The 26,520-nt window shown below is 39.2% G+C and overlaps 1 protein-coding gene across 7 annotated transcripts in view; it reads right to left on the reverse strand.

Moving 5' to 3' along the window:
- Positions 1-26,520, reverse strand: part of RASAL2 (RAS protein activator like 2) — a 349,893-nt gene that overhangs the window by 167,944 nt on the left and 155,429 nt on the right. For all 7 annotated transcript variants that reach the window (XM_088016941.1, XM_088016940.1, XM_028092076.2 and 4 more), the window contains exon 2: positions 14,915-15,042. In XM_088016941.1, the coding sequence (XP_087873067.1) occupies positions 14,915-15,042 (128 nt within the window). The remainder of the gene's footprint in view (positions 1-14,914; positions 15,043-26,520) is intronic.

Here is a 26,520-nt window from a genome sequence, read left to right on the forward strand (position 1 = left end):
TCATGACCTGAGCCGAAACCAAGAGTCAGACGCTTACCCCACTGAGTCCCCCAGGCACCCCTTAATTCATTCTATTTTAGATAAGGAAAGAACATAGTGAGGTGTAAATGACTTCTCGGGTATCTAAGACATGTTAATAACAAAGTCAAACTGAATCTCTGACTCCTAGTCCTCTTTGTTAGTTCCAAACTATCCATGACAATGAAGAGCAATATGGCACAAATAAATCAGGTTACCTAGAAAACATTATACATATAACGTATACCTCTATATTGTCTGACAAAATCTCCTTTCATTTTGTTTAGAATTACATAGGAATTAATTTTTATTTCAATCTGAGTACATACAGATTACACAGATAGTCAAGTACAAGAAACCAAGATCACACTAATAGCAAAAGAAAGCAGACCTGGGGCACCTGGCTGGCTCAGTTGGTAGGTAGAGCATGCAACTTGGGGTTGTGAGTTCAAGCCCCATGTTGGGTGTGGAGCCTACTTAAAAGAAAAGAGGGGTGCCTGGGCGGCTCAGTTGTTAAGCGTCTGCCTTCGGCTCAGGTCATGATCTCAGGGTCCTGGGATCAAGCCCCGCATCAGGCTCCCTGCTCCGTGGGAAGCCTGCTTCTCCCTCTCCCACTCCCCCTGCCTGGGTTCTCTCTCTCGCTGTGTCTCACTCTGTCAAATAAATAAATAAAATCTTAAAAAAAAAAAGAAAAAAAAGAAGGGCGCCTGGGTGGCTCAGTTGGTTAAGCGACTGCCTTCGGCTCAGGTCATGATCCTGGAGTCCCGGGATCGAGTCCCGCATCGGGCTTCCTGCTCAGCAGGGAGTCTTCTTCTCCCTCTGACCCTCTTCCCTCTCGTGCTTTCTATCTCTCATTCTCTGTCTCTCTCAAATAAATAAATAAAATCTTTAAAAAAAAAACTTAAAAAAAAAAAGAAAGCAGTTCCTTAAAAATGCTTAAAAAATGTTCGGGTCTACTATATCCTTAGAAGGACTTTTTAATCCTTTTCAAGAAAAAAAAAATACTTCCTCAGCTTTCTTATCTCCTTAAGCAGTGGCTCTCAAAGCAAGTGGGTGTCCATGCCCCAGCAACAGCATCACCTGGGAAACTTGTTAGAAATACACATCCTCGGGGCGCCTGGGTGGCTCAGTCGTTGAGCGTCTGCCTTCGGCTCAGGTCATGATCCTGGGATCAAGCCCCGCATCAGGCTCCCTGCTCAGCGGAGAGCCTGCTTCTCCCTCTCCCACTCCCCCTGCTTGTGTTCCCTCTCTCACTGTGTCTCTCTCTGTCAAATAAATAAATAAAAATCTTTAAAAAAAAAAAAAAAAAGAAAGAAAGAAAGAAACACACATCCTCAGGCCCTACCCCAAACTACCAAATCAGAAACTCTGGGGGTGCAGCCCAGAAACCCAAGTTTTAACATGTCTGCAATTGATTCGTATGCTTACTAGGGCTGAGAATCGCTGCCCTAAGGTGGTGTTTCTTTCCTTCCTATCCTGGCTAAGCTTCTCAAAGTGTCATCCCTAAGAGAGGTTCTCAACCTTGGCTGCAAATTATAATCACCTAAGGGAGCTTTAAAAAACACTGACGCCTAGACCACTCCTAGGCATTCTGAGTTCAGGGGCTGGAGTGTAGCCTGGGTATTGAAATTTTTAAAATTTCCCAGGTCACTCTAATGTGCAAGCAAAGCTGAGAACCACTGATCTATTCTCAGGGCCTCCAGCTATAATTATTTGTTTACTAATCCTTGACCACCAGTACTATGTGGTGTGGAGGTATAAATGTGGAGACATAAATAAAATCACTTAGCTTTACTAAATCTCAACTTCTGCGTTTCTCAGGCAGGATCTTTCTGGTCTCTCAGCTGGATGCCTGGGGTGGTAAGGCTTTAAAGAGGTTTCTCACTGGCAGTGCAGGTCTCTGTCATTGTTCAGTACAACACTAGTATCTCTATTTTGTTCTCAACACTTCAGTCGCTCTCTGGAAAACCTAGGTAGTCTTGCCCTGAGCATGTGTAGTCTGGCCCTTGGCCAAAGACTTGCCAGTATCCTTTCCAGCAGATTCTAGCACCTTCACCTGTAGAATTCTGCTCTCTGCCTCCTCAGTTCAGTGGGACTACCGCACTATGCTTGGACTTCAAATAGAAGAGCACAGTTGGGAAATGGTACACAGCAGACAGCCAAGGCAATGGAGATGATCACTGTCTTTGGCTGTGTACTGTCCAATGCCTGAAAACATTATATATAAAAACATATAATCTCTAGTTTTATGGTGGTTTTTTTTCTAATAGGAGGGCAAGTCTTGTACCAGTTAGTCCATCACGGCTGGTGCCAAAACCTCTTATCATCTCTTATCCAAACTACTAATATGGTTTCTTCATTGGTGATGTTCTGCCCCTTAGATCTGTCCTCTACATTGTCATCAGAGTATTTCCAAAATGCAAATTTGATCATATCATTGTGAGGCTTAAAGCCCTTCAATTGTTCTCCTTCACCTCTAGCAGTGGTTTTCCAAGGCATGACAGCATGTTTGTGTGTGGAAGTTTGTGATGACAGGGAGGTATCTCTCTGCTTCCACCAGAGCATAATTCTGTGTTTATCTGCTATATAGGGCTTCTGCATAAGCTTCTCCACAAAGCAAAGGTTCTGCTAAAAGAGTGTTTTAAAACTACTACCTTATAGAGTAAGTGCAAACTCCCTAATACAGTATACCAGGTTTTCTACAATCTGGCCACTTCATTCAGATTTTAAATTCTAGGAATACCAAATTGCTTGCATTTCCCTAATATATTCCCTATTTTGTAGCTCAGTGCTTTGCTTAGTTGGTTCTCTCAGCCTGAAATATCTTTCCTTAGTTTCTTATCTATACCTGCCAAGCAAACTCCTATTCATCTTAACCCTTCGGACAGGCATCACCTCTTCCAGAAATCTTCCCCTTCCACTAATCCCCTAAGGGAAAGTTAAGGTATACCTCCTTGAGGTTCCTCCAATAATAGATCCTTCTCTGTCAGTTATTACATTGAATTATAATTACTCATTTGTACAACTAATATCTTGTCAGTAGCTTCCAAGTCAATAGCTTATACCTTTAAAAGTCAATCCCCAAACCTTAAAATAGCTCCAATCCACAAATGAATGAATGAAAATTTGATAGCTAGAGATGGGGGCCATGTTAGGCAAAGGAAAAAACCTATCCGCCAAGAAGTTGTAAACCTATGACTTTTGCTTTGTTTTGGAACAGGGGGTAGGCCAATTTAGCAAGAACCTCTAGAAGTGTGGTAGACTATAGAACACCAAAATATATTATGATTGCATTGGGAGGGTTTTAATACCAGGTCATACATAATTCAGGAACCACTGGGAAACTATTCCAGTTTTTAGATCAGAGGAATGGTTGTCTCTTCCTTGGTCTGTCTCCTTCCTATCTCTCCCTTTTCCAAGACATTCCACAGATTAATATTCATAACATATAGCTTTGATCAAATCGCTTCCTTATTTAAGCTTCCCTTGGTCATGTCCCATTGCCAATAGCATCTTAATAACACAGACTACAGTCCTTTAGAATAAATGAATTTATTTCTTTTATTCTACCAAGTTTACTTGTGCTATTTATCAAATGCCATTTAAAATCTGTCTTATTTCCACAACAAAGTTTGGTATGGGGGCTAGAGAGGGGAAGGAACTGTTTTATTCTTTGTAACTCCTAACTAGTGAATGCACAATACAGGGGCACATTATGTATCTGCTGAATAATCTGTAAGTGGTTCTGAAGGAAATATTACCCCAGGATAAATAATAGTTGATTTTTGGCTGTTTGCACAAAGCCTAAATGCTATTTTCATCAATATATCTGAGTGTAAGTATTGCTTTCCAAAAGCAATAAAAATATTCTAAGATATTTTTAAATTACATTATTACTACCCTGCTGCCTATACGCTACCATCCAGCTTTCAAAATTCCAACTACAGAAAGTAGAGTCTGAATGGAGAAAAAATGGAGCCAGGTTTATCCTTCCGAATGGCTTATTATTGCCAAAAGAAAGAAACTCACAAATTCAGCTTTCTTTTGTATTTTTATGCTGGCTGTACCCCGAAGGGGTTCATGATTGTCCTCTCTGCCATTTCCCTCCACTCCTTAATCTCTCGTTTACTTGGTCTTATCTCTTGCAAGCAAAATGGAATTCAAATGGCCTCCTACACCCTCTTTGAACTGGGTTGGTGCCAAGCCAGCTGGGTGCTTTGCTGGCATCCGGGCAGGAAAGTATATTTCATAACACATAAGCAATGTCTATTTGGCACAATTTGCATGAAGCAATTTACTGAACCAATGAGTCATTTCTCAAGGTGATACTCCTGGCAGACTTCTCTTTCTCTTTCAGCGTTCTGCCCAGACCTACCCTTCTGTTATATTCTCAAGTTGGTAAGTGGTGTATTTAACACTCTTCCCATGTATATCCCCCAAGCTGACTTGTTCCCATTTCTGACAGGAAACATGCAGAGTTAAGAGAGAGCACTAAAAGATCCCACACACTGAATACATGAGTGATACTAGACTAATATAATCCTCCCACATTCCAGCAGTGCCTGGCTAAGGCTTCAGTTTAAATCCTTATAGAATCTCTTAATTATCTTTTGAACACAGCAATAAACACCCTGGTGATTAGTTGATTAAGGTTTAAAACAGCCTTTTTAGGTAATTTTAGCAGGAAATCCCTTAAACTCCTTGTTTCAGTGAATTCTAAATTTTCAATGCATAATTCCAAAGGTAAGTGTTATACTCTTCATGATAATGTGGGTGAAAGGTAGAAGCGTGACAGCATACTCTGATCCTTCCACCAAAAAAGTGGCTTTCTAATCCTTTCCTGTAATGAAATTAACAATATATTAAGTTTATCATTTAAGTAGCAGGCACAGCAATGGCTTTACATTTTATCAGAGATTTAAACCAGTTTTTCCAACTTAATGGCAGAACACACCTGTCTCAGGGCATTAAACTGTCTCTGTATCTGCTTTGTACCCTCATCATCCCTTCATCATCCCTTACCAGGTCTACTGTAATAATCTTACTTCTCATGTACTCATGTAGTTCCTTCCAATCCCTTCACTCAATTTTCCATATGATCAACAGAGTTACTTTTCTAGGAAGCAAATCTGATGATGTTATTGCCCTGTTAAATACCTTTCCATGGTCTAAATCATTTCCAGGATAACATCCAAATTCTTTAGCATGGCCTTCAAGGCACTTTATTATTTCGTTCTTGCCAGCTATCAGCTATTTTTTTCTCCTCTTGCAAACTTTATTCCAAAAATTCTGAACATTTTGCAGTTTGCCAAAGAGCTATGTTTCTTGATTTTGTATCCTTACACATACTTGGGACTATCCTTCCCTACTTTTCCTCCAGCTGAGCTTCTATTTGTCCCTAAAGACATGGCTCAATCATAAATTTCTCTGTAAAATCTTTCTTGGCGTTCTTCATTTCACATCACAACCCACCCAGGCAATATGTCAGTTAATCCTTCCCTTATGGTTATATTATAATTTTTGAAATAATTTATTGAGGTGAAATTCACTTAACCTAAAATTAACCATTTTAAAATGAATAATTCAGTGACATTTAGTACATTCACAGTGGTGTATAGCTATCACCTCTGTTGAGTTTTATGGCTTTTAATTTACCTCAATGTGTCCCCAAATAGACTACATTTTTGCAACCACAATACTGCACACAAAATAGATGCTCAATAAATAAATAAAAATGAATCAAATATTCAACAATGGAAAAGTACCTTATGGATTATTTTTCTCCTTTTTTATTACCTAGTTTTAGAAAAAATATGGAATTAAGCCTCATGTTCTGGGAAGATTTATAACATAGAAGGAAAAGATAGAAAAGTCTCAAATTTATATTAAGGAAATGGCTATTCAGGATCAAAGTTTATAATTTGCCTTTTAAAAAATCTATTGGACAAGTATTTATTGAGAATTTACTTAGGTGTCGGAAACTTTTCTAAGCACTGAGGAAAACAGCACCGAACAAAACAGACAAAATCCCTGCCCTAAAGCTTACATCCTCATAGGGGAAGGGATACAATAAACATAATAAATTAATTATAAGGCATTTCAGAAGGTGGTAAATGCTATGGGGAAAAAAAGATCAGAGCCAAGTAATTAGATCAAAGTTTTAGATGGGCGATATGAGGAGGGGTTGTAATTTTAAATAGGTTGGTCAGGGTGGGCCTTACTGAGAAGGTGAGCAGGTGTAAGGTAAGTAAAGAGCTGAAGGAGGGGAGGATGTGAGTCACACAAATATTTGAGGGAAAAGCAAGGCTAAGGCCTTGAGGCAGGAACATGCTGATGCTCAAGAATCCTAACAATACCAGAATGGCTGGGACAGAGTGAGTTGGGGAAGTTTCTGGCCTTGAAAACTTACAAGAATGGAGTTACCATTAATGGAGATAGAGATGGCCTCTGGCAGGTTTTGGGAGGGAAAATTAGGGGTCCAGTGTGAGGCATGTTAGAGATGACTATTTCTCCAAGTAGGGGTGTGATAGGAAATGGATATATGGGTCTAGAGAAGAGAGAGGTATAGACCTGAGATGTAAAACTAGGAATCACAGCACTAGAGGGTACTGAAAGTCTTAAGACTGGATGAGATTCTCAAGAAGTAAGGCCCAAGGACTGAACTCTGCAGCACTCCCCTGTTAGGATTTAAAGAGAAGAGAAATCTGCAAAGATGACTCAGGAGGAGGGATGACTCCAGAGAGGCAGGAGGAAAACTAAGAGTGCATGAGGTCATAGAAGCCAAGAGAAGTGGTTCTAGAAGGAAGGAGTAATAACTGTATTAAATGCCACTGATAGATGAAGTAGGATGAGAGTGGAGAACTGACCCCTTCATTTAGTGAGGTGGAGGTCACCAGTGAGCTTAACAAGAGTATAAGTGGTGTAAGAATCTGATGGAGCAGAGAATGAGAGAAGAGGAATTAGAGACAATGGGTTTAAAAGTTTTCAAGAATTTTTAGTGTTAAGGGATGCAGAGAAAGAGGAGTGAGATTAATCCAGGCTTATTTCTTCATTTAAGATGGGAAAAATAATAGCATGCTGATGGGGAATGATCCAGTAGAGAGCAAAAAATTAAAGACATAAAAGAAGCAGGGGAGAATTGTTAGTGATCCATACTTGAATAGGCGAGAAGTAATGGAATGCACACACGTGGAGGGGCTGACCACTGGATTGTAGACAGGTCAACCATAGTTAAGAGAGACAAATCAGGATATAGGGAAATGCTTGCTGGTGGATGGGCAGACATGGTATATGGTAATGAAGTATGCAGAAGTTCTCTTCTGGGTGCTTGAATTTTCTCAGCGAAATACACAGCAAAGTAACCAGCTACAAGAGGGTAAGAGAGAAAGGATTAGAATAGAGGAGATGTGAAAAAAAGTCATTTTATAATTTTTTAAAAAGATTTTATTTATTGGGGGCGCCTGGGTGGCTCAGTCGTTAAGCATCTGCCTTCGGCTCAGGTCATGATCCCAGGGTGCTGGGATCGATCCCGCATCGGGCTCCCTGCTCGGTGGGAAGCCTGCTTCTCCCTCTCCCACTCCCACCTGCTTGTGTTCCCTCTCTCGCTGTGTCTCTCCCTGTCAAATAAATAAAATCTTAAAAAAAAAAGATTTTATTTATTTATTTGAGAGAGAGTGAGAGAGAGAGTGCATGCACAGAGGGAAAGAGAGAGGCAGACTCCCCGCTGAGCAGAGAGCCTAATCCCAGGATCCCAAGATCATGACTTGAGCAGAAGACAGACACTTAACTGACCGAGCCATCCAGAGGCCCTGAGAAAAAGTCATTTTAGAAATCATTTTGGGGCGCCTGGATGGCTCAGATGGTTAAGGGTCTGCCTTCGGCTCAGGTCGTGATCCCAGGGTCCTAGGATCGAGTCCCGCGTCAGGCTCCCTGCTCCTTGGGAGCCTGCTTCTCCCTCTGCCTCTCTCTCTCTCTCTCTCTGTCTTTCATTAATAAATAAATAAAATCTTAAAAAAAAAAAAGAAATCATTTTGGATTGTGCTACTCAAAGTGTGGTCCAAAGTCTTGTGTAAACTGTTACTGGTCTGCAATAAATAATTTAACAGTGCAGAAATTGAGAAGTGTGCCTCATGTGATCAATGGGTTTCACTGTACAGCTCACTTTCCATGAACATGTACAATTTTCATGATTTTATTTCTTCTTGTCCTGTGTTATGGTTATTCTGTGTATATTTGTTGAATTATAATTTAATTTTGGTTAAATCTAATTAAAAATTGGAACTTGTGTATTTACATCTTTTTAAAATTTCAATTTTCTTAACTATTCATTTTATTGTATTTTGTTCACAGTCAGGTGGAGAAAATACTGGTCCTTCACCACACATAGATTGAGAAGCATTAGTTCAGGAGAGCTGAACAATAATTAAGCTAGGAAAATGTTTTGTGATTTCCACGCAGCATTAAGGGCTCACATGAGGTTTGCAGCTATTAGTTTAAAGACCGTCAGCATGATGGATCTTCTGCAGACACATTATGCTGCATGGAAGCAGGGCAAGACAGAAGAGGGGCAGGATTTGATTGGGGAGCTGTCGCATTGCCGAGCAAGCATGATAATGCATGAGAAGGGCAAGGAAATAGGATGCAAGGGAGTGATCAGAATGGCTGACCATGGAATTCAGGCTGGGTGAAGAGGGAAGAGAGGGTATCAGAGGTCTAAGGGTCAGAAAAGATTATAGCATCAATGGACCATGGGTCTCAAAAGGACTGAAGGATTGCTGGAATAAGGGATGAGCTAGAAAGGCAGAAGGTGATGAGGAGAGTGTAAAATGAGTGAAATTGAGCATATGAAGAAGTTGTAGCGATGAGATGGGGTAGAGGAAAAGATTCTTGGAGGAGAGAGGTCAAGGACCTCAGACCCAGTGTGTTGGAAGAAGCGTCTCTGCAGATTTTGGAATCATCACAAAATAAGGCCAAAGTAGTGTTGAAGCTAATGATAATGAGCCAGGAGCTCAAATCAACAAAAAATGAAAAGGAATGACTGGGGGGTTGGAAGAGGAGAAGCAGGATTTGGACTTTTTAGGGAAAATGAGGGAGGGCAGGAAGCAGTCAGAAAGAGGAAGAACAACTACTACAGGCAGTGTGGTATGAGGGCTGTGGGAGAAAAACAGCCATCACTTGACAGGACCTCACAGAAGATGGTGTTCTCAGGGAAAACACAGATTCTCTTGAAACCAAGAAGTTAAGGGATGCCTACAAAGAACAGCTGGAAGAAACAGCTGGGTTTGCTGATGATGGACTGTGGCTTGCAGAGGGTATAGTGATAGGGTTTTAAGAGGTGGTAAAAGATGAGCAGAAGGCAGGGACAGAAAAGAGGATTTACAGAGCCATATACAGACTGTGGGAGATGAGGGGTTCCCCATTTGTCCACGGCTACTCAGGATGACTGGCATAAAAATAAGGAAAGTATGCAAGATATTGTTTCCGAAAGTTACTCCTCATGGACAGTTATTTTATGAGACAAAGGGGGGGCCCAGCCCTGGAATACTCAATTCATCAGTAATCTTTAATCAGTGGATTTCATTTTGGTTCTAGATAAGGCATGTTTCTTGACCTTATGCTCTCTATCCTGACACTATTTAATTTCTTACAGTACTAAATTGAATAAAAGGTAGATAAGGGCAGAAAGATAGCAAATGATCTATTCATAACACTCCTTATTAATAGCTCTGATAAATGACTGCTGACAAAGCAGGTTGGTTAAAATGAACATTTTCAATTATCTGTTTATTCAAATCGGATAACTAGAAATCTTTTATACTAATATTCACTCCACCAATTTTTATTATGTATTAACTTAATATAAACACAGCAACATGAACTAGACTATCTCGGAAAAGGCTGACCTTTATTACATTATTGTAATAAAATAAAACTTAATAAAAATAAAAAAATAAAACTTAAAATACTGGAAAAGGGTCACGGGTAGGGAGATGGTAACAAAAGTAAGGCAGATTTTTCAGTAGATGGAGAAAAAGAATAAGCATCATAGGGAGCACCTGAGCTAGGCCCTCGGAAGTAAGAATTAAAATAAAAGAGGGGCGCCTGGGTGGCTCAGTTGTTAAGCGTCTGCCTTCAGCTCAGGTCATAATCCTGGGGTCCTGGGATCGAGTCCCACATCGGGCTCCCTGCTCAGCGGGAAGCCTGCTTCTCCCTCTCCCGCTCCCCCTGCTTGTGTTCCCCTTTCTCACTGTCTGTCAAATAAATAAATAAAATCATTTAAAAAAGAACTAAAATAAAGGAACTAAAATTCTTTTCTTGTTATTACCTTGGCTTTACTATATTAAAGACTGCTGAGCAAGAGAAGGGACGGAAAAGAAAAGGGACAGAGAAGAAGGAGAAGAGAAAAGGGAGATAGGGATCCATAGCCAAGAGCTGAGAAACGTACTTGCTGTTCACTGCTCGCCTTGAACTCACTTCTCAGGAAGGATGACTTACTAAACTGATATTTTACCTACAGCTTTTTAGGTATTTACCTCTATTTTTGGCAAGTAATCTTTGTCCTTTGTTGAGCCAGATCTTTTCTTCTCCTTCCCTCCCATTAATCCCTCTTCTCTGTCAAGATCATATTCACTCATTTTTTTTATGCTGTGGAGGTAGGGGGTAAAGCGGGGTTATGGACCTCCCAAATCAGAATGATCTCAACTCTCTGATAGATCAGCAATAAGCAGATGAGTCATTTGGATGTGGAAGGACTTGTACACTGTCACAGTTTGAGTAGAGTAGTAAACAGCATATGATAAGCTCAAGGGTTTTCTTCATTTAGGACAGAGAGTTTACCTAGAGCTTGATGATGGGCTAACTACATTCTGTTAACCTCTCCAGATGTACCCGCGGCCCTTCTCTCCCTCTGGTGCAAGAGCAATCTTGTTTTCCTCTGGCTTCAAGTTACGTCTGGCTAGTAGGTAACAACTGGCAAGAAATCAGAAGGCAGGAAAAGAGCTGGAGGGTTTCTTCTCCTTTGCTTCCTCCCTGCTGGCCATCTTTGTTTGGGCAGAAGCCGTGCTCTTCTGTGTAGTGCTACAGCAACTGCCAAGCAGCCCTCTCGTGCAACCCATCCTCTGGTTTCCAGAAGCACCGCTCCCTCCTTGGCCCTGAAAGTCTAGGGTGATAACAAGATTTCTGCTGTTACTAGTTCATGGTGCTTCACACTCTTTGGTAGGTCCCTTATGCTGTCCATGTCTCTGTCAATAGTCCCTTCATTAAACCTCTCTCAGTGAATCCCTGAGAGTGCCATCTGTTACAGTAGCTACACGGACATCACGTCCCATAGCTCTTCCGAGCAATTTTTGGAGCCAGGTCTACCAAATCCAATCTGTTCTCATTCCAAAATATTCAACTCAATATCTATTTCACTGTTCCTCAGTGAAAATCCAACCCTATCTTGCTGAACTCGTTCCTTCATGACAACTGAATATCATCATGATGCGAGCAACCCTTTACTTATAGGCATACAGGTTCAGTTCCAGATCACTACAACAAAGCGAGTCTAGTGGATTTTTGGATTTCCAGTGCACATAAAAATTGTGTTTACGTTATACTGTAGTCTATTAAATGTGCAATAGCAGTATGTCTAAAACACAATGTACATACCTCAATTTTAAAAAACTTTATTACCAAATAATGCTAACCATCATCTGAGCTTTCAGGGAGTCATTATCTTTTTGCTGGTGGAGGGCCTTGCCTCGATGTTGATGGCTGTGACTGATCAGGGTGGGGGTTGCTGAAGGATGGGGTGGCTGTGGCAATTTCTTAAAGTAAGACAACAATGAAGTTTGCCACATCAATGGACTCTTCCTTTCTCAATTTCTCTGTCGCATTCGATGCTGTTTGATAGCATTTTACCCACAGTAGAACTCTTTTTTTTTAAAGATATTCATTTGAGAGAGAGAGAATGAGAGAGAGAGAGAGAGAGAGAGCGCACATGAGAGGGGGGAGGATCAGAGGGAGAAGCAGAGACTCCCTGCCAAGGAGGGAGCCCGATGTGGGACTCCATCCTGGGACTCCATCCTGGGACTCCAGCATTGTGACCTGAGCCGAAGGCAGACACTTTACTGCATGAGCCACCCAGGGACCCTAGAGTAGAACTTTTTAAACTTGGGGTCAGTCCTTTCAAACCCTGCTGTTGCTTTATCATCTACGTTTATATAATATTCTAAATCCTATGTAGTCATTTCAACAGTCTTCACAGCATCTTCACCAGGAGTAGATCCCATCTCAAGAAACCACTTTCTTTGGGCGCCTGGGTGGCTCAGTTGGTTAAGCGACTGCCTTCGGCTCAGGTCATGATCCTGGAGTCCCTGGATCGAGTCCCGCATCGGGCTCCCTGCTCAGCAGGGAGTCTGCTTCTCCCTCTGACCCTCCCCCCTCTCATGTGCTCTCTCTCTCTCTCTCTCAAATAAATAAAATCTTAAAAAAAAAAAAAAAAAGAAACCACTTTCTTTGCTTATCCCCAAGAAAGACTCCTCATCCATTCAAGTTTTACCATGGGATTGCAGCACTTCAGTCCCATCTTCAGGCTCCACTTCCAAGTCTAGTTCTCTTGTTATTTCGATGACATCCACGGTTGCTTCCTCCTCTGAAGTCTTGAATCCCTGAGTCATCCATGAGAGTTTGAATCAGCTTTGTCCCCAAACTTCTGTTAATGTGGATATTTTGACCTGTTCCCATCCATGAATCACAGGCATTCTTAAAGGCATCTAGAATGGTGAATCCTTTCCAGAAGGTTTTCAATTTACTTTGCACAGATCCATCTTTGGCAGCTATAGCCTTATGAAATATAGTTTTCGGGTTTTGTTTTTTTGTTTTTTTGTTTTTTTGAGAGAGAGAGCATGAGCACACACACAGGTGGGGGAAGGGGCAGAGGAAGAGGGAGAAAGAATCTTAAGCAGGCTCTGTGCTAGGCATTGAGGCTGGATCTCACGACCCTGAGACTATAACCTGAGCCGAAATCAAGAGTCAGTCGCTTAACTGACTGAGCCACCCATGAAATGTATTTCTTAAAGAATAAGACTTGAAGGTCAAAATTACTCTCTGATCCATGAGCTGCAGAATGGACACTGCGTTAATTAAAACAACATGAATCTTGATATACATCCCCATTAGGATTCTTGGGGGACCAGGTGCATTGTCAGTGAGCAGTCATATTTTGAAAGGAATCTTCTTTCCTGAGCAGATCTCAACAGTGGGATTAAAATATTTCAGGAAACCGTACTGTAGTAAACAGATGTGCTGTCATCCAGGCTTTGTTGTTTCATTTCTAGAGCACAGGCAGAGTAGATTTCGCATGATTCTTATGGGCTCTAGGGTTTTCAGAATGGGAAATGAGCACTGGCTGCAACTTCAAGTCACCAGCTGCATGAGCCCCTGACAAGAGAGTCAGCCTGTCCTTGGAAACTTTGAAGCCAGGACTGACTTGTCCTCTCTAGCTATGAAAGTGCTAGATGGCATCTTCATCCAATAGAAGGCTGTTCATCTACCCTGAAAATCTGTTGTGTCGTGTAGCCACCTTCAGGAATGATCTTAGCTAGATCTGCTGGAGAACTTGCTACAGCTTCTGCATCAGCACCTGCTGCTTCACCTTGAACTTTCATGTACTGGAGGAGGCTTCTTTCCTTCCTTAAACCTCATGAACCAACCTGTGCTGGCTTCCAGTTTTCTTCTGCAGCTTCCTCAACTCTCTCAGCCTTTACAGAATTGAAGAGAGTTAGGGCCTTGCTCTGGAATAGGCTCTGGCTGAAGGAAATGTTATGGCTGGTTTGATCCTCTATCCAGACCACTGAAACTTGCCCTGTCTCAGCAATAAGGCTGTTCCACTTTCTTTTTCTTTTTTCTTTTCTTTTTTTTTTTAAGGCTGTTCCACTTTCTTATCACTCCTATGTTCACTGGAGTAGCACTTTTAATTTCCTTCAAGAACTTTTCTTTTGCATTCATAAGTTGGTTTGGTGCAAGAGGCCTAGCTTTCAGCCTCACTTGGCATTCAACATGCCTCCCTCACTAAGCTTACTCATTTCTAGCTTTTCATTTAGAGTGAGAGATGTGAGAGTCCTCCTTTCACATGGAACACTTAGAGGCCATTGCAGGGTTATTAACTGGCCTATTTCGATATTGTGTCTCAGGGAATCTCAGACAGGCTAGAGAAGAGGGAGAGAGATGGGGGCAGCCATCGGCAGAGCAGTCAAAACATACACACTTATCAATTAAGTTCACCGTTTTAGATGGATATGGTTCATGGTGCCTCAAAATGATTACAACAGTAACATCAATCAAAGATCACTGATCATAGATCACCATAACAAATACAATAATAATGGAAAAGCTTGAAGTGATAATTACCAAAATGTGACACAGAGACACGAAATGAGCATATGCTACTGGAGATATGGCTCCAACAGACTTGCTCAGCACAGGCTTGCCACAAACCCTCAAACTGTTAAAATGTGATATCTGCCAAGTGCAATAAAGTGAGGTTCAATAGAAGGAGGTATGCCTATACTTATAATTTATCATTCATACAGCCTCCATTTCTATAAATGTCACACAACAAAATGCAAATAAAAACTAGCTTTCAGGAATCTGGTCAGAAAGAGAAGTAGCGGCGCGCCTGGGTGGCTCAGTCATTAAGTGTCTGCCTTCGGCTCAGGTCATGGTCCCAGTGTCCTGGGATCGAGCCCCGCATCGGGTTCCCTGCTTGGCAGGAAGCCTGCTTCTCCCTCTCCCACTCCCCCTGCTTGTGTTCCCTCTCTCGCTGTGTCTCTCTCTGTCAAATAAATAAATAAAACCTTAAAAAAAAAGAAAAAAAAGAAAGAGAAGTAGCTTTCCTCAGAAATATCCATCTCACCTCCTTCTCCTTGTTGAGCAACACCAACTGGCTGTCTGTGAGGATGCAATACTTCCGCTCCCATGTTGTGGTCTCTGTGTAGGGTGACTGGCCACAAGACAGACGATGGGTAGGTGGCCCCTTGACATCTAAGTGACAAATATGAAAAACAAAAGTGAGAAATCAGTATCGTGCTTACTTAGTAGACTAGTATTTCAAATGTAAAATTCTTCAAAATTGAACTAAAGAGTTTTAAACATGAATCTAAATGCTAAGTTGAAAACTTAACTACCTTTGAAGAAAATAAACTATTATAAACAGAGGGGAAAATTGGTGCTTCAGTCTGCAGAAAAGAAGGCTGAAACCCTAGAAAGAATTGTTAGCACAAACCTGACGCAGTAATCACCACTGTACATGTACTAAAACAATGGGAGGTTGCTTCACAGCTAAACTAACATTCAAAATAAAGAGGTGGGGATGACTCAGAGACAAGAAAAAAAGAGAGAACCTCTCGTCTTCAGGAAGATGACGTTGTATGTACACTTTGAGAGTACTGCTGACCCCAGACAAAGAATGAAGCTATTATCAGCCAGTGTCTTCCAAATGGCTTTATTTCTAGTCACGCACAAAAATTAAAAATATTTAAAGGATAGCACCATATTACCACTAGAGGCCAGTAAGATCTTAAAAACACAGAAAGCAACTTCCTCAAGGCAAGATCTAAATATATTACCATCAGGTCTCTTAGAGGTGGAGGTACACATCAGAGCTAAATATCTGACTCTTCTCAAATGTCTCATTTCCCTATTAAATACCAAGTGGTTACTCTTACTTTGTTACTTTAAATTTTTTTGATATGAACCCTGTTTACTCATTGGGCTGCTATAAAACTTGCAACACGTCTTAATCAAAACTACACATTAGATCCACTAAAGAAAGCTTTTATGACAGTTGAATATTAAAAGTTCTTTAGCCATGAAGGACTAATTCCTGTAAGGAATATACTGAAGGGATGATTTTAAAGACATTATTTATTACAATGTAGTTATTATGCTAGAGGAGCATCTCAAACTGGGGAAATTAGAAAACAAACACCTATAGGGCAGGAGAGCTGTAAATCATAAATAAGCACATTTTATCTATTACATGAGTGTTTTCGTTACTGTTACGTTCTACAACACTTTTTATCACAGGACGATAGGCATTGCTGGTACTGGCTTCAAGGAAATACAAATAATGTCCTAGATATTTTATATGATAATCACCCAAATAAGCAAAGCGAGAGCTGGAATTCTGTCAGAAACAAACAAGTCCGTAACTAGGGCACTTAGGTGTAGGTCTCTCCTTTTGCATTGCCTTGTTATTTTCAGTGCTCCTCCTGGCTTAACTTCCTTTGCTCTCTAAAAATCTATCTAAACTTGTTGCTCTGCATATTTAAGGGAGCTTATCAACTACCCTACAAATAACTCAGTCACAGAACCCATGCTACTGGGGCTTGGCTGGACATGCTACTAATTCTTAGTTCACTGCTTTCCTTTCTCCCCCTCAGTGTTCTGAGTCTGTCTCCTCTGCACTGTGTACATCTATAACTTCCCCAGTTCACAAACTCTCGTCCCTACCCTCAAGCCCCCCCGTATTCTAATAGAGCATCTACATTTTAAAGTTTTCTGTAGACTTCAAAATGTCCTAAAATTATCACAAAAAGCTTGAAACGAGGTGACTCTTAATCCTTTTTGACACATATAGAAGATTCTTGCCTATACTTAAAAGCCATGTCAAAGCTGATTTTCTTCACATGATTTGGACAAACAAATGGGTTAGATTTTTACCACAATGCAGGCTTATTTTTAGAGTCAAATACCAACTCCACTTCAACAGAGAGGGATACACCTACTTTATGTGGAAATGTGGTGGTTTTGTGGCCTAGACAAGTTTTCATTCAAATGACTAACCTGCTTACGTAAGTTAGCCATGGGTGACCGAAGCTGCCCACTGTAATTTAATTTGAACAGTAATCTTAGGATCTATACTAAGCAAGAAGACAGTGATAGGCTCTGTCCAATAAAATTAGAACATAGGATACTATATTTATAGCATAACTCAGGTTTCCTGACCAAATAGAATCTGTTATCAGCACTGAATTTAAGAAAACCTAAATTCCCTTCCCTGTGTCATCCTAAGTAATTCTCCTAAAGTCTCACTGTCTCATGTTCTCCTTTCCTTCAACCTGGGCTTTCCTGTTGGTTTCTTTGCTGTATTGTGAAATAAGACAGTGTCTCACACAGCATTTTGGGACCCCAAACTATTCCTCCCCAGTGCTAAAGGTAGAATGAAGTAGGGAGCAATACCACTGTATTTAAAAAATAAATAAAAAAATGTTCTGTCTAAATGATGAGATCGGTTAGCCATGTTATAAATTTTACAGTTTCACATTTATTATCTAATACCCACTTTTTGATCACTTTGTATGAATGTATACCAAGGAAGAAAACATTAGACAAGTTAGAATAAGTGATTTTGGGGGGTTCTTTTAAGCACTTCTGGTGGATTAAGGTTTAAAAGCCATTTTAAATAACAAGATAAAATAAGATTATAAAATAACCTATAGATTTAACTCATTCATTCTATCATGTCCTTGTTTCCATGTTTACGTGAAGATTTAACGGTACACTTGTAAAGCCTATATACTAAGATTATATTATATTACCATAGGACAGGCTCACCTTACCAATACTACCCCTCAATCAGTCAATCAATCAATATCAATCTCTCTCTCTCCCTCCCTCCCTCCGTCTCCCTCTCAGCTCTAGTAACATACTTCGAACTTTTGACTTCCAATTATATTTAGTGTCTAAAATTTATTAAAGAAAAGGATAACAGAATTACAAATAAGAATCTTAATAGCAAAACTGGAAAAAAAAATTTAGCTTTCCATTGTCCCAGTCCTATAAAGCTCCTAAGTGCACTGGATGCTGGCTTTATTACAAATACTGAATAATTTTAGAAACATTAAAAAGCATCAGAGGTGGGCGCCTGGGTGGCTCAGTCAGTTAAGCGTCTGCCTTCAGCTCAGGTCATGATCCCAGGGTTCTGGGATTGAGTCCTGTGTTGGCTCCCTGCTCAGTGAGGAGCCTGCTCCTCCATCTCTCTATGCCCCACCCCCCTGCCCATGCTTTTTCTCCTGCTCTCTCTCAAATAAATAAATAAAATCTTTAAAAAAAAAAAAGCATCAGAAGTTACTCACTGGATCCCTTTGGAGAGCACTTCTCTAAGACTGGCTATTATCATGCAGGGACTAGTAATTCTCAAATTCTTTTGATCTTAGGATCCCTTTAAACTCTTAAAATTATTGACGACTTCAAAGAGTTTTTATTTGTATGGGCCATATTCATCAATATTTACCATATTAGAAATTAAAACTGAGAAATTTTTTAAAAATAGTTAATGATAAGAAACCTACTGCATATTAATACACATATTTTTAATGAAATGTAACCATTATCTAAAACAAACAAACAAAAATAAGTGAGAGGAGTGATGCTGTTTTAAGTTTTGGAAATCTCTTTTTGAAGTCTGGCTGAATAGAAGGCGACTGGGTTCTTATATTTGCTTCAGCATTCCATCTATTGCTTCATGTTGTTTTGGTTGAAGTATATGAAGAAACTCTGGGCTCACACAGACATGCAGTTGGAAGGAAAGGGTATTTTAATAGCATTTTTAGATAACTGTGGATCATCTTTTTTAATACTACACCAAAGCCTGACAAGAGGACACTTCTTAAAAGTGAGTAAAATGTGGAATCTGACACCACAGCAATGAACTTTTCATACTGTTACATTAAAAATCATTGGTGTACCTCATCTTTGAATGGATTTTTTTTTACCCGTATGCATGAGTTTTTAACATCATACACTGACCATTTCCAAAACACTGGTTTGGTTTTGCAGATTTTCCAGATTATGGCACTTTTCATTATGTAATATCAAAAAATCATATTCATTAATCTTCAGAAAAGTCTTGACCTTATCACAGAAGTCTTTACTGGGAAGCTATCAAGCATTTTTTGTCTTGAATTTTATCATTAGCAATAAATACTGTTGGCTTTTTCTCCTTAAATGAGAGCTTTATGTCTTTCTTTTTCCAGATAATGTCTGCCAAAGAACTATAGTCTTTCAGTTGTTTCAAAGTAAAAGCGGTGTTCCATGAAAACAAGTGGCAAGTTCAGCCATTTGCACAAAATGCTTTCTGTTGTGATAGCTGTCACACTTCAGTATGCAGCTCATGGGTGGTTCTCAGTGTCATCAGACAGAATGTTAAAAAGATGGGAACTCTAGGGTTGAGAGTCAATAAAATTAAGGATTTTTGCTGAGTTCTCAAGGATTTTCTGAAAACTATCTGTTTTCCCCCTCCTGTGTGTGGCGGAGGAGAATGCAATGACTACTGATAGTTTGGAGCCACCTCCTTGATCTTACTACTACTGCCTCAGTGGTTCTACTCATAATTGCTTTTCCATCACCAGTGCCGAAGTCCATACAGTTTTTTTTAAAACGGGTAAGTTTATCGTGAAAATAGTTTTAACCTAACAGATCAGGGAGATCCTTGGGTTCTAGTGTTCCACAGACCATACTTTAAAAACCACTGCTTAGACACAGGAAGCCAGTGAGGATTCTAAGGAAATCTGGCAATAGCTTGCTAAGATAAAGCAGAAAAAAACCAGAGGTCTTATATAATGGATGGGAGACTAATGTAATGGCCGGGCATGGAATAATTGGGGTCACAGACTGGTGACAGTGAAATAGAAAGAAAGAGTTCATGTGACCCTAATTTCGAAATAGCAATTTAGCAGGGAATTCCGCAACCAATTTTTGCAAAATAGGAATAAAGAAAACCTAAAGGGAAGCTTTTAATTTGTAATGAATTAGAAGGAGTCACTGTAATCCATTATATCCAAATCACTTCAAAACAGCATTCAAAATGCCAGATTACTTAGTCTACCTGTCAATCTAAAAGTCAAACCCTGGGCCTCCTCAAGCACTAATATAAATTTAGTAACTACCTGGTAAGGAAACAACAGCAACAATTTTCTTGTGTATAACCCTTCCACATAACCCTTCCTTGTAACCAGAGAAGGCAGCATCAGGGCCTGTCACATCCTTTGACAAAGATGATGAATAAAAATGGAAATTCTAGTAGGTATAATCTGTAACTAGTCTCGCTGTAACTTTTCTCTTGGAGGGTAAGCATCTTCTTGTCTCTTCCAGACTTAGAAAGCATCTCAAAAGACTTACAGTAGGAAAGTATTAAAGGGATTTGACTGAAAGCAGAAATAGGGGTAAGGAGAGTAGAAAAGAACAAGTCCATGACCCAAATATGGAGAATGTCAAAGAAAAAACAGCTGTGAGAAATTTTATTATTTTATCATACAGCTCCGTAGAAGTTCATCTGAGTTGCTTTTGTATCACATCATTTACTAGCCACATGTTCTTTTAAAATTCCAACATTATAAGTTAAATGCAATTGGTAAAATTCTAAACCTATTTACTGCCATCCAAAGCAAGCTTTACAGAGTATTCTACAGAGAGACTCTTCCAACTAACACAGGCCCTAATGTTTCATTCAATCTCAATAGCCTTTCACTGATTCTTAGTACCAACCTAAAAAAGCAAAAACAAAACACGGTTTTGGGAAATCTATCTATACAGGTGAAATTTTAATGTATTAAAAAAGAAACACATTTCTAGCATGTAGTTGTTATAAACCGCAGAGGTCTGAACTACTTAGACAGATCTATATTTTCATGTGTGTGTGTTTATTTCCATGCCAGAGCCAACCCGGTTTATTAATGGCAAGTTCTTCCCAACATTCAAAATTCAGTCATCAGACTCATTTTCATTCTGAATTTGGTTAGAATTCAAAGTCAAAGTATAAACATTACTTTATTAAGTCTCGGAACTGGAGTGACCACTTTTCTTAACAGAAGTAAAAATACATCTAAATAACTTTATAACAGAGCTATGCTACTCAAAACTAGCTAAGAACGTGTCAATTTCCCAAACTACACAAAGGGCTATTTTTCTCTTCACCAAAATGTTCAAAACAGTTTTAACAGAAGTTCAAGTTTAAATATCATTTATATTCATAGGCCAACTAACAAGCTATCTTTTCAACAGATAGTTCTTTATTTTTCTAAAAAGAATAAAAGCCTTGCCCTGCCATACAGCTTTAAAAATGTGGTATATTCTTGGCTATTTTCTACAGGCAATTTCTGTTGCAACAGAAGAAATGTTAGAGTTGCCACATGAAGATGGTTTTTAATCTTCATGTCCCTGACTGTAACATGCTGCTCAGCAGCAGCCCCCTGACATTAGATATATGACCAAATAATTTTATAAATGTGTTAATGCTGTCTGATCAAGACTTAACGTGGCTGCCATCAATTACTGCATCAATATATTTTAAGTCACTCTCTTTCATTTTTATAGTATTGAAAGGAAAGACAAAACCAACCAGATTTGTCTTTAATAAACCAAAATTAAAGTTTAATTTTCTTTATTTTATCCCCTCCTTACATTTCCACCCTCCATATTCTGTCAAAATGTCAGAAAAATACCTATTTGCAGAATAAGCAAACAAAAATCTTCTTATAATAACTACCCAAACATAAAATTATCGGCTATGAACTCTGCTTTGTCCTGACATGCAATGAACCTTTGGGCTGGCAAATTACATTACAGTGAATACAAATCGATGGCCCCAGTAGATTTAAATATGGTCACACTCACCTTGGTGAGTAATAAGGATACTAAGTAATAAATGATTCAGTATGTTTAAGATATAAAATCATTACTAGGTCAGAAATGTTTGCCTTTATGAAAATACATTTTAGTCTATCATAAATTCACTATGAGACCGTAACTATTTGTTAAAATGAATTTATATCGTGTCTTTTATGCTTAGCTAGCCATTTATGTTTCCTTCTCACCTATGGAGGCTTAATTGCCATGCTACTTGATCTCTGGTGGCTAGTCAGTAAATCCCCTATGCTGCCCATTACCCTTTTTAAGAGAAAGGGAGGGCAGGTAGGAGACATCAAGGGACACTTCTTTCTGGTGAGTGATTTCCTTTAGACTAAGATTTGCAAAGGCTCCCTTTGCTGCCTGCCTCTCAGTCTCAGCAGCACCAGGGCCTAAGCCAGGGGCTTCTACCTCTGCTCCATCACAGGCCAGAGTTACCTGATAACAACGTAGTAAGTTCCTTGAAGGCCTGACCTTTATAGAAGACAATCAGATGTTTGATAAAGGTAACACTTCTTTTTTTAGAAGAACTAATTTTAATTGGATGCTATTATCTACCTATTTTAAAGAGGATGACCAGGGTGGGAAACCATTACCACAATGGTTCCACCTTGCATCTCCTTCCGTGTCACTAGTACAGTTTGCACTGCACCTGATCACGTGTGCCGTTCAAGGGCAGGCAGAACAGATGATATGGTTTTCTGCTGCTTTTCGGACATGCATTAGAAGGAATAAGTCTCATAATTCCCACACAGGGCCAAGTACTGCTTAAGCAACTCCATGGCTTGGGTAACTGAATGGCATGTAGTGGATGAGGCCGCGTTCGGATGACAGATGGCAGTCAATCACACCCTGTACTTCAACCCCAATAGGACCACTTACATCTACAGTTTATACTCTCACCTAAACAGAAAAATATAAAATACTCAAAACAATTCACTTATATACTAATCCTTAGAAGGAGAAAAAGGTCTATATGCAAGTTTTTCTTAAATAGCCAAGTATTGTGCAAATTTAAGAAAAGTGTAAGAAAATACTAATCTGTCCCTTAAAACATAACCATGGCCTTATAGAAATGATCAAAACTCAAGATGCTTTTTGTGTCTCATATTGCTGTTACTGGTAGAAAAATGAACTATACTAAGAATCAATCTCAAACACCATGTAATACTCATTTCTTCTGTTATATTTAGCACCTCTTCCTATATTAATATACCCCCACGCTTGCCTCTTTTTGAATTGAATCTCTTCACTTTCCTTTAGGGGCAGCTGCTGTGGGGAAAGAATCAGAGCTTTAAAAGGAATGTGATTCTTAGTGGAGAAGGAAAAACAGAGTAGTTTACCACTATTGAGAGATCGGTTTCTGAGGTTTTAGCAATTGGTTATACAGCCAATACTGTAACAGTATCTCTATCTAAAGGAGCAAAGAAGGCAGACTACATTAAAAATAAAACCCATCAAGAGTTTGGCAGCATTAAAAAATTTTAATAGCTCTACCTCACTCCACAGAATCAAGTGAAATAGAATTACAGAGCTAAATATGCATCTCTTCTGAATTGTGACCTGTTTGAGTCACAAATCACTGAGCTTACAGTGAAAACTATCAAGGAGATAATACAGGCTTCTCTAAAGAATCCTATCAGTCACTCACTGCTAAGTCGACAACCCAATTCAGTCAGCTCAGTCCTGACGCAACTTAGCTGACTTACATAAGAAGTGAAAAACCTTTCTTTTTATCAAAAACCACTGACCTCAAATCAGGAGGAGGGAACAAATACCTTAATATGAGACTATAAAGCAGTAAAAGGAAGCATTTAGCATATTCTCTTCAATACATCCAACAAATAGAACTGACACCCCTCTTAACCAAATCTAATCCATGCCTGCAAATGTGTTGGATAGCAAATTTTCACGTAACAGGAGACTATATTCTGATTTTAAGTGAAAAAAGAAATTTAGTTCAAGCTCATCTAAAACTCCCAATTAATCTCCCCAAATATTAAGTATTCTTAATACTTCATATATACAATATTACAATCGTACATACCTATATGCAATCCACCAAAAACTTCTAAACTAAAAATAAACAAGCAAAATCATTAATATTTAATGAACTTGTTAGTGGGTATGTTTATGCACAATATACAGTATTAGATACACATTACATCTTCCTCTTAGACTGCAAATATATACTGTAAGGTAAACAATAATCTGTTAAGATGCATAGTGAATGCAAATAGCACTACAAAATAAAATTAACAAGGCTTTCTAAAACTAACACGACTTTCATAATTTTATTGTTTCTCACAAATAGGTAAGAACCACAGGCATACGTGCACAGTACATGGGGACATATGCACAGCAAAGCTTATGTCTTTCGTCTTTTGTCTCTCATTAGCCTTTATCATCTCCATCATTTCTCCCACTGTAAGAGGTTTACTAATCCTCCTTGGCTCACCTACTTTTCACAGGCTTTTCCATTATCTTAAAAGATATTTTGACTGCATGAAACCTTTAAACAGCACGATCACGAAATACTATCCTGTTGGGAAAACAACTGATATAGGGGATGGCAGTCTACTCCACTTTCTCTTACCCAGATTCACGTGCAACCTAATGTTTTTGGCCAGAATACACGTGCGAATTTCTTTTAATGGTACTTCCATTTGGATGGTCAATTTTAGGTTAAAAATTTCCAAGTCACTGTAGCAAATATTTGGATGATGAGAGTTCACATATCAAGAGATACTTTCACATTACAGGTAGTAAAGAGGAAAGAATGGATAGAGGGAAGCAATTGATGATAAGTGTAAAGTAGAAGAAATAAAAACAAAGGTCAACACAAAAAGAAATGCAGGTAGAGGGAGGTCCTTTGGGAAACAAATTAGAGTTGAAAGAGATGTTAAAGGCTAGTAAACCACACTCCTTCAGTTCACAGATCATTAAAATGAGGCTCAGAGAGAGAAAATTACTTGCTCAAAGTGATGCACTTAGCAAAGTTATCTTATAATTTAGTTCTTTGATATGTAATCTAGAATTTTTTTCTAGCATATCAGTAAAGCTTCTTCTTGCTTTTTGTTTTGTTTTTAATTCAGTGAGTATTTATGTATTGTGCATACAGTACTGTACTTGAGCCTGGGAAAATAAGAGTGAGCAGGACAGACCTACTCACTGAACTCATAGAGCTTTAATTTAGTAGAGGGGTCAAATACTGTACAATTAGAATACAGTTAATTTAAACAATTATGATAAACACTGTAAGAAGCAATAGAGGGTGTTGTGAGAGCATATAATAAGAGCAATGGACTTAAGTCTGTGGCATTGTAGCAGCTGGGAAGATGGTCAATGGGAGAGGGGAATGTAAGTACTAGCATTTCTAGGAGGCCTCTCTGGCTACTGCACAGGGAACAAGGAGGTAAGGCCAGGAGCTAGGAGGCTGGTGAGATAGTCTGGGCCAAGGTCATGCAGAGAGATCTTGGAACCATACTAAGTATGTTTGTTGGTCTGGATCTTAGGCAGGAAAGGAAGCTCCTGAAGAATTTTAAACAGAAGAGTGACACTACAGATGCACATTTTTGTCAAGAGGTGAATGGGGTTTCCATTTACTGAGATTTGGAATTCTGAAAGAAAACCAAGTTTGAAGAGTAAGCTGATGAATTTAGTTTGGGTCCAATTAGGGCAAAAAAAAAAAAAGATCAAGTCAAACCTAGATCTGCTATCCAGGTCCAAGACCTCTAATCCTGGCCTTCAAACGAACCTGGAATTGCTTCAGGGAGTCCACAAATGTCTTATTCAAATTTCATTTCAAGAAATACATGGCAGCTATTAAGGTTAAAATGGAAGAATGGACATATATAATTTCATTTCTTCTCAAAACTCCACTAAAACTAAAGATAAGTTTATATTTATAGATAGAGACAGAGCTAAAACTCCACATAGATGGAAAGAAACAGAAATGGGGAAAAATTAAATAAAATTTTAGAAGCTATGAAGAATATGTTCAAGTGTTAACTGACTTAGCAGGCCTGAGAAAACTGAATCCTAGTTGAAGAGTGAGGAAAGCTAAGAACCAACCCAATTTACATCAGAGAATCTTCAAAAAGTTTATGGATAGGCTAGTACTAGGTATCTCTCAATGGGGAGGAGGGATGGTCTAAAATGAGACCTAGGTAAGCTGATTTAAGAATCAGTCAGTGTCCCAAGATCTTCTCTCCAATTAATTCTATAGGCAACTGTCACTCCCCAACCACCCAGGTAAAAGAATGAAGGTTTGCTCTCTTGGAAGGGTAAAATCAAGGGTGAAGTAAAGGATGACTGTCACAGTTGAGAAGAGCATAAAATGCTAAGAAGTGCTTTCCACAAAATTCTCTTAAAGCCACTCCCCGCCCCCCAACTGATTCACAGAACTGGCAGACAGACAAATTGCCCTCTTGGCAATTAGAAGAACATTCTGTGGGTATCACATCAGCTCAGGAGGAAAGAACCAAAGGGAATTCTCCCAACAAACAGCCCATCTAGATCACCTTACACAAAAGCCTTCAGTAGACAAGCCCCAATTCTACACTCAGATCTTCTAGACAAATTTCTCATCTACAATTCTTAATCTGGAGTAGATACAAGAGATCAAAGAAAAGTCCCTACCATGAGAAAACAGAGATCAAAACAAACAGGAAAAGGCAATTTGAAGGAGACACAAATGATACCGGAAGAAAAAATACAACCAACCATCATTATCCTCAGAGGTATGAGAAGAAATAATGTCCATTAAACAAAAACAGGATGCTTTTTATAAAAAGCAACAGTTATAGAACTAAAAGAACTTTTTGTATATTA

This window comes from Eumetopias jubatus, unplaced genomic scaffold (assembly GCF_037043125.1).
Source record: "Eumetopias jubatus isolate StellerSeaLion01/CBP00866 unplaced genomic scaffold, mEumJub1_p1.0 scaffold_12, whole genome shotgun sequence".
Taxonomy (NCBI): domain Eukaryota; kingdom Metazoa; phylum Chordata; class Mammalia; order Carnivora; family Otariidae; genus Eumetopias; species Eumetopias jubatus.